The sequence below is a fragment of the Hydractinia symbiolongicarpus genome, chromosome 11 (assembly GCF_029227915.1).
Source record: "Hydractinia symbiolongicarpus strain clone_291-10 chromosome 11, HSymV2.1, whole genome shotgun sequence".
Lineage (NCBI taxonomy): Eukaryota > Metazoa > Cnidaria > Hydrozoa > Anthoathecata > Hydractiniidae > Hydractinia > Hydractinia symbiolongicarpus.
Genome location: NC_079885.1, coordinates 8,182,935 through 8,195,910, shown reverse-complemented (window position 1 = coordinate 8,195,910; position 12,976 = coordinate 8,182,935). Strand labels below are relative to the sequence as shown.

At 35.6% G+C, this 12,976-nt stretch overlaps 1 protein-coding gene across 4 annotated transcripts in view; it reads left to right on the top strand.

Moving 5' to 3' along the window:
* The first annotated feature begins 739 nt into the window (after nt 1-739).
* LOC130614024 (uncharacterized) overlaps nt 740-12,976 on the top strand; it is a 49,591-nt gene continuing 37,354 nt past the window's right edge. Inside the window, exons 1-3 of one of the 4 annotated variants that reach the window (XM_057435409.1) lie at nt 740-906; nt 1,088-1,191; nt 12,088-12,200. In XM_057435409.1, the coding sequence (XP_057291392.1) occupies nt 12,104-12,200 (97 nt within the window). In that variant the 5' untranslated portion in view covers nt 740-906; nt 1,088-1,191; nt 12,088-12,103. Of the gene's footprint in view, nt 907-1,087; nt 1,192-1,211; nt 2,833-2,857; nt 3,467-12,073; nt 12,201-12,976 lie in introns of those variants that run through there. The other 3 variants (XM_057435410.1, XM_057435412.1, XM_057435411.1) reach the window with 3 other exon arrangements.

Below are 12,976 nucleotides of genomic sequence, written 5' to 3'. Positions count from 1 at the left end.
TGATAAATAAATAAATAAATAAATAAATAAATAAATAAATAAATAAATAAAAAAACAAGCCAGCCTGCCTAGGCTGGTTGACTCGCCTCATATAATGTCAAATATTTTTTAGTGATGATCTGCCATTATGGCGAGCTGTTTTATTTTATCATGCTGCTGCGCGGTCAATATCGAGCCCCATATAATTAGGCTATAAAGGCCGATTTCGAAGTCACAAATGAAAGAAGTTCTTCAAACCTTGTTGGACTCCTTTTGAATGACTTAAAAAAGTACTCATGATCCGATAGAATTAAATCTTTAACCAAAACATGGTATAGGCTTTTAGTTTTTCTATCTATGAACAATCGCATCACCCACATGTTTTTCTTACGTATTTATAAAATATGCGATAAAAATCGCGGCGCTTTTTTACGACTAAATGCTGCTGTTTGGAAATCGGCCTTAAGAATTTCAACCTCGTGCTGCCTCCAATATAAAACAACAAAAATGGGGCCTGGGGAGGACATTGTTAAAAAGCTTAATTTTTATCCTTTTTTAACAAATAGTTTATTATTTGCAAGTTTTATGATCTTGTTTCCTTCTACAAAAATATTTGACGTTTAAAACGACCTGGTGATATGTTTTGCAATAAAAAACAGGCAATAAAACTTATTTATCTGTTAATGACTCAACTTTCACTTTAATAAACCAATGAGGTGTTCACAAAACCACGTGATTAAGCATTGAATTAGGGCGGACGGATTGTTTTCTCTATCACATCTGAGTTTTGCTCAGTTGTAGTACGTTTTAGTTGGAGTTTTTGTTTACAAAAATATTTAACAGACGCAAGATGAAACAATTTTGAAGCACTACTGTGGCTGCTGACTGGGTCAACTAAAGTTGGGGGAAAGTTGTCTTGCTGACAAAGTATGTTTTTCTAGAATTTTCCTAAAAAGTATGCTAAGTGAATTTTTTAGTTATTTTAGTAAGTAAACGCTTGAGTAAACAGACTGAAAAACTAAATTTGCAGAGAATTCAAAAATATACATCCAATGCACACAAATCTAAGTATTTTTGACTGCAAATTTTAACTTTCGCTTTACCATAGCATAGAGACACTTTTGCCTTTGGGTAAAAGAAGCAGCAGACTCCAGTATAAGAACGTTATCGCTGTGGATTGGAGAAGAAATTTAAGTTGGAGAGATGTGAAAAGTATGTTGTAAATTGCATTTTTTACTTTTTATTTAGCGGTTATTTTCTAATTTCTCTTAGTAATGTAGTATTAAACCATAATTCCTCACAAACAACGCTTTTTGGAGCACAGAATATCATTAAATCACAGAAGTACCCTGATTTCAATGCGAGTCAACCGAACCTAGGCTAATTGTGAAAAGTTTTCCGACAAGCTTGTTCCCAGGGCATCTTTTGATTTTTTATATTAGTAAGACCAACTTCGTCCTCAGAACTATTTGCTTCTCAACAGCGCTGTTTGATAGTTTTGCCGCTACGTTAGAAGGTACTGGGGTCGAGCTTGACCTTTAACATCAAAAAGTGAGAAACACCCTGGGAACGAAGTTGGTATTTTGACTAGGCTGTCAGCAGCAACCTTGTCCCGGGCCTCTTTTTTCGTTGACTTAAACGCTTTCATAACCGCAACAAATAAGGATTAGATGCATATTAACTGATCAGTAAACTTTTGCCTATTTTTGTCTGACAAAAAGACATATCATTAATAACGCGTACTTCTTATTATCTTTACCAAAAGGATTTATTAAAACGATTAACTATTCCACAGAACCCCGGACCTCGGACCCCTAGTAAACAAAAGTCCGGTTTTTTATCAGATAATGCATTAAGAGAAAAGATAATTTTTTTTTTGTAAAATTCAATACATCTAAAAGAGAGAAAAGAATTAAACAGTCCTGCACTATGGTGTCTGAGAGCTGCCAAACGAAAAAAAACGCATTTAATAAAAAAATGTAAAATTAAATTTAAATTGGTTGTGAAAACAATTTTAAAATAAAATGCAACTTAAATTGCTTTAAATTTTTAAATCTAAATCATTTTTAAAATCATTTTTGGCCGGGAACTGCTATTATATAAATACACTCCCCCGCAGAGCTTGCGCGGGAAAAGTGTAAACAAACATGGCGCTTGTAACAAATGGTTACCGTTTCGACAACGAGTTAAAAAAAGTTCTTAGCACTTATGTGTTGCAAGGCATGAAGCGAGTCGAGATAATGGACTATATGATGAGAGATTTCTCTAAATACAAATGGAGTCTTAGAACCCTAGATAGACGTTTAAGACACTTTAATATTTACTACACTGACTATGGAGTTAGCATAAGCAAGGTGACCTGCAGTGGAGAATGAGATGAATGGACCAGGGAAATTGCTAGGGTATAGGGCAATGCGAAATAAAATGCGACAAAAATATGATATAAAGGTACCTAGAAAGATTGGAAGCTTGTCAACCTGGGTTTAAAGAAAGCAAGCCAAAGTATGCTTTACCACCAAAGGTCCAAATTGGTTTTTATCTGTGGATGGTCACGATAAACTAATGGGGTTTCAAAACAGTACCTTTCCTCTGGCTATATATGGCTGTATGGATATAGCCAGTAGAAAAATGCTGTGGCTCAAAGTGTGGGCAACAAATTCCAAACCCGAAATCATAGGTCGTTGGTTTTTGGAATATCTATACGAGACAAGAATGTTACCATCATATTTGAGAATGGATAGAGGTACAGAAACTGGAGTGATGGCTACTATGCAAGCATATCTACGTAATAATAAGGGCAATCTTGCTGACCCAACTGATTCTGTTTACTATGGTCCTTAAACTTCGAACCAGGTATAATTATTTATTTCAAGGTCTGGGAATTTGTAAATTTCGTGATTTTAAAGTTAAAAAGTTATGACTTTTAATTGTATAAGGTATCGGTATAAGGTATATATGTATATCCAAAGGTCACTTTTGTCGTTTTAAATTGAGCGCTGGTGAAAGGAGCTGGACGAAAGACTTGAAAAGTACTAGTAGGAGGGGTTAAACTGGCTTATCACAGAAAATCATTATGATTCCAATAACTCTTGTGACAGGCAAATCTTTTAAAAAAAATCATTCTCAAAAATGGAACTATAAAATTAATTCTAGAAAGCATTTACGATTTTCCAGAGAGATATGGGTTAGAAGAATGTGGTAAGAACTTTCTCTTTTTTCTTTAATGTTAACATAAATTGTACACTTTTAAAAGAACATAATTTTTATATACTATAATATCATTTAATAACAAATATATTGTCAAGAACAAAATAGAACATTAGCCCAATTAATCTGTCTTCTAGGTTTTCAAGTAACAGAAGAGGAGCTAAAGAATGTTGCAGAATTGTCAAATGTATTGCAGTATGGAAATGTTTACTTGCATCCTGATTTTAGGAAACATTGTGAACAGATTCTGGATTCATCAACGTTAGACCCAACAGACTATGTAAAAGCACACCTATTTATTAAGTATGAACATAACAAAAAATAACTAAAAAATGTTGAGTAGTATTTATTTATAAAAAATCCGTAGCTGATGATCAAGTAAGATTAATTGTTTTTTAGACTTTTGGTAAGACAAATGGGCCAAGCATTCTGCTTTGCGAACCAACTCGTCCTTTTCTTCATCAATACTACCATTATTGTTGATGTACTTCCTAAAATGTCCACATATAGTCTTCGATCATTACAAATTCATTATCACCAATTATTTTTCCTAGCTTGGCTTTGTTGTAGGAAAACGTATTTCCAAAAATTTTATGCATTTCAGGACTTAAGCTCAATCTCAGCTGGTCAGCAAAATTATATGCTAATGCATGCATTTGAATAGCTTTTCTTGCTAATGTTACAGGAGATTCTTTTACTTCCAAATGCTCATTAAGTTCATCCATGGATTTAATAGTTAAATCCAAAAATCTCTTTAAAATATACTCTTTCCCTTCACACGTGCATTTATAAACCTTTCGAAAACCTCCCTGCCCAAGTGGTGTTTCTTCAATACAGAAGTGGGATATTTAGGGTGTGCTCTATGACATTTTGTGTATGTCAAATTTATACATTTGTATTGCAGTAGGTGGCTTTTGTGCAGTTTTAATAACTTTTCCAAGGGGTCACATAGAAACTATACAAACGTTTTGGTGCCCTATGTTTTGTGATGGATTTAGTCTTGTGTGTTAATGCCACTGATTTTGCTGGCAATCTGCTTGTGGTGTTCACACTTATAGCTTCAAACGGGCTTCGTTGATATACTGCATTAGGGAATGACTCTAAAGTAGATGAAAATGCACCATAACTTCTTTCTGTACTATCCTTCACAAATCGTACATAAAGTTTCTTAAAGTCTGTGATAGGGGACAATTTTGTGCATGAGGGTCCATTTTGGGATGCTACGATATCACATGACATTTCTGTAGGTAATTCATTATAAAAATGCTTGTGACAAGCCTTCTTAATATTATCAAGACTAATTTCGTCGTAATCATATTCCACAAAGACTTGGGGCCCAACTTTCCTGTATTTCATGGCAACACCAGAAGGCTGGCTATAATCATTTCCTTGGATCTGATAATGTTAGCTGGTTCGCTTTAATCTTTTGCCCTTCATCGTAGCTGCAAAGTTTGCCCAATCTTCTTTCCTATTCTTCGCATCACGTTTGTTGTTGTTTTCGGCCATGTTTTGTTCGAATTAAACACCATATACCTGAACCCCATTTTTCCCAATGCCTGGCCACAAGTCAAATCAATTTAATTTTTTTAAAATATGATTTCAAATCAACTTAAAAACAAATTCGATATTAATTAGCTTTGACAGCCCTCGGCCAAGGATGGAGATTGGATTTAAATTAAATTTCTTTTGATTTTTAAATTGAAATGAATTTTTATTTTAATTTTAACATTACATTTAAAATTGAATTGTTTTGAATGTTTAATTGTTTTTTATTAATGGCAACTCTCGGCCACCATACTGCACTCCGGACCAGGTGCAGGCCACTGATTGTGTGCTGGTGATAGGTCCCGGGTGCTATTTTTATTACTAGCTCTTCCCGGGAACACAAGTCGTCGAACGAGTGAGCGCGAGAAGCAAAACTGAAAGTAAATATAATTACGACGTTGTTTCCACTTCTTGTAAATTATCCTTATTAACCAATGTACATTGGTTATTTATATTTTATGTAAGTTGTTTATGGTATATAAATAGTGTTGAGGAATATTCTTACTTTCGGGAAAGCGAGAAAAAATATATATATTAGCTAGCTTGCAGTTTTTTTGCACATGCGCAAGCATTTCTGTAAGTAGAAAAAATAAACAACAGACCACAGTTCTCAGTTATCAAAGAATTCCATGTAATAAAATATTTGCTTCAAATTAGGGAATTTTTTTAAAAAGAATTATATAGAAGAATATTCTCCCAGTTAGAATGTCACGTGGTACAACTTTTGATTGAGGGAAAACAAGCACGCTTTAAGGTCGAACTCTTACAAAAGAGGCTTTGATTAAACGAGAACTACAAGTATATATCTAAATTAAGCTAAATATAAATTAGCAAAAACTCTCCTAAGACTACACAATATGACAGATTTTTAAGTTAGAAAACAAAGATTCTACTAGAATCTTTGTTTTCTAACTTTGAACTCACAGTAAAAACACAAATATGCAGTAAACGGTTCTATTAGCAAGAATACTAAAAACAACAACAACAAATAAATACAAAGAGCAGCCAGTATACACAAAAACAACTAAATATATAGAATGATAAATCAGTGAGCATACTACTATATAAAGACGAAGTAGCTAATATAAAGCTGAGTCTATATTATAAATATATACATAGTAGGTAATGCGAATATCCAAATCCAAATGTATGTTAAATTGTAAATTAATGTGTGGTAAGGTGCAATGCCATGATACGCTGGGCGGACAGGCGCTGAGATAGTGGCATGTGTAGGTAGAGAAACATAGAATCTGACTTCCAGTCTCCAAGAATGGAGATGGAATCCAGTGGAACCCCCGCTTCCAGTGCATATGTGGCACCACTCCGTCAAAATGAGTGAGTCCCATATAGGTGGGCAGGAACCCCAAGCTCTGTCAAAACTTTCTTTATACAGGCCATAAAAAATCGATAGGTAAAAATACTAGTAGCGAATGAGGCAGAGTCATGCCAGCATAATGCTTGAAAGTTAGCTGGTACATCAGGCGTAAGAACGTGTGAGCGACAGCAGCAACTGGGCACAAAGGTGACGATGGAATAGCCACCAGCAGAACAGTAATAGTACGCCGTCCCAACTGGATGGTTTTACTCCGGCGAACTAGTATCAACAACTGTGAATGGGATAAAACAAAATCAGACCTAGTAAAGTTGATGCGAGCATTGAAGGCAGCTGGCAATGTAGGTAGCATGTGAGACAAATGCGAAATAGGCCAAAAAAGATACAAGGAAAATAGCCCAAAAAGAGGCATGTTTACTGGAATTGAGATTTAAACGAGACCGGATCCAAGAAGCAAATTTATGGTAATAGAAAGACGGGGCTGTGGTGGAACACCAAGCATCCGCTTCATACCAGTCAGAACAGAGGAAGGGACCCAGTTATCAGAGAGTGGATTATAGAACCCCATCTCCCGGTGCAGAAGTCCAACAAAATTGAGGTAAACACAAACTGACTGCGGAAGGAGAAATTGGGCAAGGTAGGCCGCGTACATACAGAGACTTGATGTATTAGCAGGAACAATTGGGAGGTGCATGAGTTTTCAAAATTTATAATATGCAGAGCGATGAGTGTGGTAGCTCTTTTTTGTGTTAGCAGAGTAGGTGACTTCACGAAAAAACAAAACATCAGAGAGCAGGCCATCTTTCGAGATCTAGAACAAAAATAAAAAACGTCCTAACCAATAACAAAAAACTTAGCTAATAGATAATAGTAACAGGACTCAGACATGTGTAAAAAGGCAGAGACATTTGCAAAATATATCCTTTGCAGATCAATTTGTTGCATGAAAGCTAGGATATGTGACGCATCGTCTAACCAGGAAATGTGGTCGGCTGTAACATTTTCCACCCCCGGTGTATGGTAAACTTTTAAGTGGAAGTTATAAAGAGCAGAAAGCCAAAACAGGTACCAAAGGTACTTCATAACAACAATGTTGGATGTGGTACCCTTATTTAACATAGCAACAGCAGCAGTATTGTCACAGTACACATGGGTGATCAACAAGAAGGTGGGAATAAAACCAATCTCTTTGAAATTAAGCACCCATACCAGTGGAACATGCGTCTGTTTCTAAGTCAGTAATAGGACGAGTGTCACAGAGGTCGCACTTCCCATTAAAAAAAACTGACAACACCAGTCGATTTCCCTGTGGAATTCGGGTGTCAAGCGACATCGTGAGGTAGGGGATGACAAGGTGTTCATCAGATCAAGAACGCGTCTTGAAAAGGTACGGCCACCATACACCACCTTACAGGCCCAGTTAAGGCGTGCTGCGAGTTGTTGAAGCTGTTTCTTGGAGGCTCTTTTCCGGAGGGAGAAAGAGTTGACCGTTTCCTTTAAGGCGTGAGTATAAGAAAAAAATGGGTTTTTTCCTAAAAAAATTTTTTTCAGTGATTAGATAAAAAAAGATCTGCACTTTAAAATGGTGCAAAAATATTTTTAAAAAAATGTATTTAGGATAGATTATTATCCCCCCAAATTTTTTTTTCATAAATCACTTTTTTGTTATGCAATAAAGATCAAATATTAGTTCACACGTAATCATCTTGGGTATTAATTTTTACTACTCAATTATGTTCAAGGTTATAAATGAAAGCCGACTCAAAGAGGAAAATGATTTTCGTATGTAGTTAAAAGATTCTTTTGAAGTTTTTCTTCTATTTCCCATAAGAATATTTTATTTTTATTTTTTGTCTTCTGAAGTTGAATATAATTTACTGTGAAAAACATGGCAAAACCTGTTTATAAGTTAACAGCGAATAAAAATGTCCGACGATCACCAAGCTAGCACTAGTCGAAAATTTTTTTCGTTTCTAGAGTTTGTTTTTGTTTTACCCATACTCAACTGTGTATAATTGCGAATGTGAGCAAACACGTGCAGCAGAAACAGAAGATGTAAAAAAACCTGTTAACAAAATGGTCGTTACCATAGTGATCAATTATTATGCAGAAGTATCAGATTTCTGTGAGAAACTTTAAAGCACTTTTTCACAGTGTTAAATTTTTAAGAGAGTATCACTTACGTTTTAAATCTCTTTTACAAAACTATAAAAATATGTGGGGTGGAGAGCACGCTTAGCGTGGAGAGGAATGTTTGATCTAAAAAGGCTTTTTTTTTATTTCTTGAGAATGAATAGAACGCGAGTTATGATGAGTTTTCTGACAATTAGAGGTTAAAAATTGTGGAAAAAATTTTAAAACTAAATAACTCCAAAATTAAAAAACATTAAAAAAAAATTAAAAAAGCGTTTTTAGATCAATGTCTTGATTACAAAAAAGCAAACAGCAAACTTGAGAAATTAGTAGTTTTGTAAAAGAGATCGCATTTGTAGGAGAGGGGTCATTTTTTCTTCATGTCTATTAAACCTTCAAATTTTATTTTTTCTTAATAATTTTTATAGCATTATATAGGTCTAAAAATATATACATTAATATATCAAAATAAAGTTTTGGTGAATTAAAAGCATTTTTAAATATCACACCTTTTTTGTATACTCACGCCTTAACGCAGACAATTTATTAGCTGGTAAGGAAACCGTGCAATCCACAGAATTAAGAAGGACGCCAAGGAACACAAGCTCCTGACATGGTGTAACAACTTTAGATGGACTAAGTTGGAAGCCCAAAGACACAAGTAAAGCGGACAAAGCATTGAATGCGGCTTTGCATTCACTCCTGTTACTCCCAATGATGAGAAAATCATCAAGGTACACAACTATGAGGTTGAAGCCTTTCTTAGCCATTATCCGCCGAACAGCTTGAGTTATGCGGTGAAAAATACCAGAAGCACTCCTACCACCAAAAGGTAGGCGTGTATCCACAAGGTAACAAAAAGTTGAGGCACCCTTGAATTTCCACTTCAAACCTAGGGCAGCATAGTTAGAAGGGTGCACTGGTACTGACCGGTATGTACATTTTAAGTCAATTTTTGCCAGAAAACAACCATTACTTATCAGCTTGACAGCGTGATCTATGGTTTGAAATCGTTGCTTTTCAATGGTAATGTAGGTGTTAACACCTTTACCAGGAAGCATTGAGCAGTCATGAATGAGGTGCAGGTCCTCACTATTAGGCTTAGGAACAGCCCCCAAGGCACTAAAAATAGTAGGCCTGGAGTCTGTCAAGACATAATTGCCAGCACTAATTTCCTCAATGATAGTAGCCTCCACCTTATCAGCAGAGAGAGGATTAGTAGCTGAGGAATAATTATGCATTTCGGCAGGCGTGAGAGAAATGTCTGCAGGCAAAAGCTGGAACCCATGAGTAATTCCATCAAGAAGGAATTCCCTGTCTGGATCATCATCTAGTTCAGTGGTCCATAATTTCAAATTGAGAGGTGAGGAAAACATAGGCAAATCTAGTCAATTAGGTGTGTGTTGACAACCTTGGTGTTGCTTGCCACAAACCTGATTACCAACCTTGCGGTTGCAGGAGTGTGAGAATTTGCAATCCGGTTTTTGAAAACCCTTAAGGCGGTTAAAGTTTCGACAAATCTCGATTCCAGTCTGGGTGTGTGTACCTAATGCAGGAAGCAAAGGCCCGGTAAAACCAGGCTTACCAGATTTTCTGGCATATAACCTGACATCGTATAACCCGCAGTTCAGCTTTTTTAGGGACTTATGAACTAGATGCTATCAAATAGCCCGCACCTTCTAATAACTCGCATAAAATTTCAATCAATGTGTTTTACCAACCCGCACCTTTGCATAACCCGTATCATGTTAAGAAAAAAATTCAGCGTATTTTTACTTACCCTAATCATTTTATACTCATGTGCGTGTGTTCTGTTTTTTCATGCTGGAGACAAGTGGGGGACGTTTAAACTCGTGAACCCCAAACACGAAAACCAAGTGTCTGAACTAGCGATTCCCTTATTCTTAACTTCCTTGTCTCCGATTGGCAAAATAATAATGAATTTAAATTAATTTGACAAGTCGATCTTCTGCTAATGCCGGCAGTACCAAATCGGACAATGTTGTTTTCTTTTAATTTGTAAACATTAGTTTCAGCCAATAATAACTCTTCCTGCTATTGAACAAACAAACAAATAAAAAACCATTTTATCAGGTTATAAACCTAAAGTAAAATCTCTGTTTTTTATGTATATTTAAGTTTTTTTGGCATAAAAATAAACAACATAATAATTATCATGGATTGTCTGTAACAGCGATATGTGGAACATTCTTTTCTAATGTTTATAGAATTTTGTTATCTATTTATATCTCAGCAATCACAGTGTGCATGATAAAATGAATGGCGGCAATAAGGAGGAGATAGTTGCATGTGTCTAATTAATTGTATTTTATATTTATTTTTCATATTTTAGTGGCCACCTGTTGCTCGAAGGTAGCGAAGATAAAAAAGAAAATTATTATCTATACTTTAATTTTAACATTTTTCAAAATTTTTAACAGGAATTAATAATTAAGTCCTGGGCACTAGGTTGTGAAATACGTGTCAATTAAAGCTAAAAATGATACCTGCTATATTGCTTTATTACCAATAGCAAATCATTTCAATGTGCCCAATGTGATTGCAAAGATATAAATAGATTAGAATTACATTCAACACAAAAGAAAAATGATCTCCAGAATTGTGTTTCAGAGAGAGCTCGTAATATTAACATGGCAAGCAATAGAAAGTTAAAGGCTGAAATACACTATCATTTTTCAATGATCATTTTCCAATTATCATTGAAAAATGACAGTGTATACAGGAAAAAAGGTACGAAGGATGGCCTAAATTTTCGGAAAACATAGTCGATGGGCGCAGCAGATGATCGATTATAAATGGCTGCCTTGTTTGAAGGTTCGGGTCATCACAGGAATGATAAGCTGTAGCTGATGGAGTAACAAGTGTCTCTGTTCGTGGTCGGACCAAACACAGTGTTTGGATGTGAGCGAAGTGTGGCTTCGTCAGATTTGATGCTACGCTGAAGAGTGGCATGTTCGTCTTCAGGGCGAGCCAGTTCATTACGAAGGTCAGTGAGTGGATGAGCTGCTGACTGGTCCTGTGTCTCGGTTGAAGACTTCTGGTGGGTGGATTGGCGCTGAGGCGTTGTAGACCGAGCAGAGGAAAGGTATTGCTGCTGGACATGTCGATCTGAGTCCACTCGAGAGGACAACACTTCTCGACCTTGGCAAAGTGTACTTGGAGGGTTAAAGCCATGATTGTCAACTGGCTCTCGACAACCAGGGCAATGCGGTCTTTGCCGCTTAGATTTTTTCTGTGCTGCCAGATGGAGGATGCCTGCTTGTGATGCAGACAGGTAAACCTATGCTGGAAAACACACTTTTTCCCCAAAATAACTTTATCTATAAGGTACAACGTCCAACATTTTGTTGTAGTCCAGGATGACATTTGGTTTTTGTATGGTTTCTCTGGTGTTCCGATCCATCTTATTTGGCAAATGTATGAATAACAGACAGCATGCCAGCCTTTCTAGTTCAATTTGTTCATGTTGGCAAAAAATCACCAACAAGATATGTTGATATGTTGTTTACCTACATGCTTTGTTAACAAATTGGCATTCACGCGATTTTGAAAAGTTGCATGTTTGTTTCAGTGATATTGTTCCTTCAAATTTTCTTTAAGGCGGTGCACCCTTCTTTGGTTTTCAGGCAGATTTATTTCTTCTGTAGTAGTCAGTATAGTTTTGGAGCAAAGCTTTTTCCAATAATGGGGGAAGTGTAATAGTTGTCCAGGGTGATATAAATGGTTATAAAAAAACGTAACGAAAAATAGAAAATAAATATGTGAAACATACCTGCATACTTTTTCCAACTTTTCTCCTTTTCTGAAAATGGGAATGCAAGGGGAGAATATAAAAAGATAATTAAGCAATAAAAGATTTTTTGTTTCAGATAATTCAATAGAGTGATGTCTTCGAGAGAAATATTGAGGAAAGGAATTGGTGACAAGGAGAAACGTAAGGGGAAAAAGAAGCAAAAGACAGACCAAAAGGCTGCTAGCATAGGTATGTCTTTTTGATTGAACATTTCTTAAAAATATTTATTCATGGGACAGTTGTTTTTTCTAAAGTTTGTATATTTTATTATTACGTTTTCAACACAGATTAGGCCATATTATTAGTAACTTTTCATTTCTTCCTCAGATTTTAATAAAATGTCTTTTAATATTTCTCCTAATATTTTATAGCTAAATCTCAAATATCTTAAATCACAAGATTCTGTATATTATGTGGCAAAATTAAGGTTACGCCTCAGCAGGTGGATAAAATGAGCATATCATTGTTAATTAACAATAATGACTTATTTCATCTGTTCCACCCATAGGGTCACAAACACAACAACTTCATTTGGCATTATTTTATGCCCTATGTACAACTTTTTAAGAGGTAGGCCAATATTTAAAACCATAAGAGGTATTGGACCTACAAATTTGCTATGCGGTTGCCTAATAGATAAGTAAAGAAGCTTGGTAAGTATCATAGCCATGCAGCTTCTTCTAAAAGAGTTTTTAAAAAAACTTGGCAGCAGGGCAGTTAAACAGAAGCAAACTCAAAATCGCAAAATTAATCTAAAAGTGTCAAATCATTTGAAATATTTGGAGAGTGGGTCTGCAAACTCACGCAAATGTTTTATGCAGTTGATCAATTGCTCTTATCTTCACGATTGTCCAACGTTGACCAACGTTCAACTTGTATTTTCGCCTCCAAATAATAAAGCATCTATTTTTTAACTAACAGGATAGGGTTTAGCCTTTCTGAGGAATGGTTGGTTGTACCTTTAA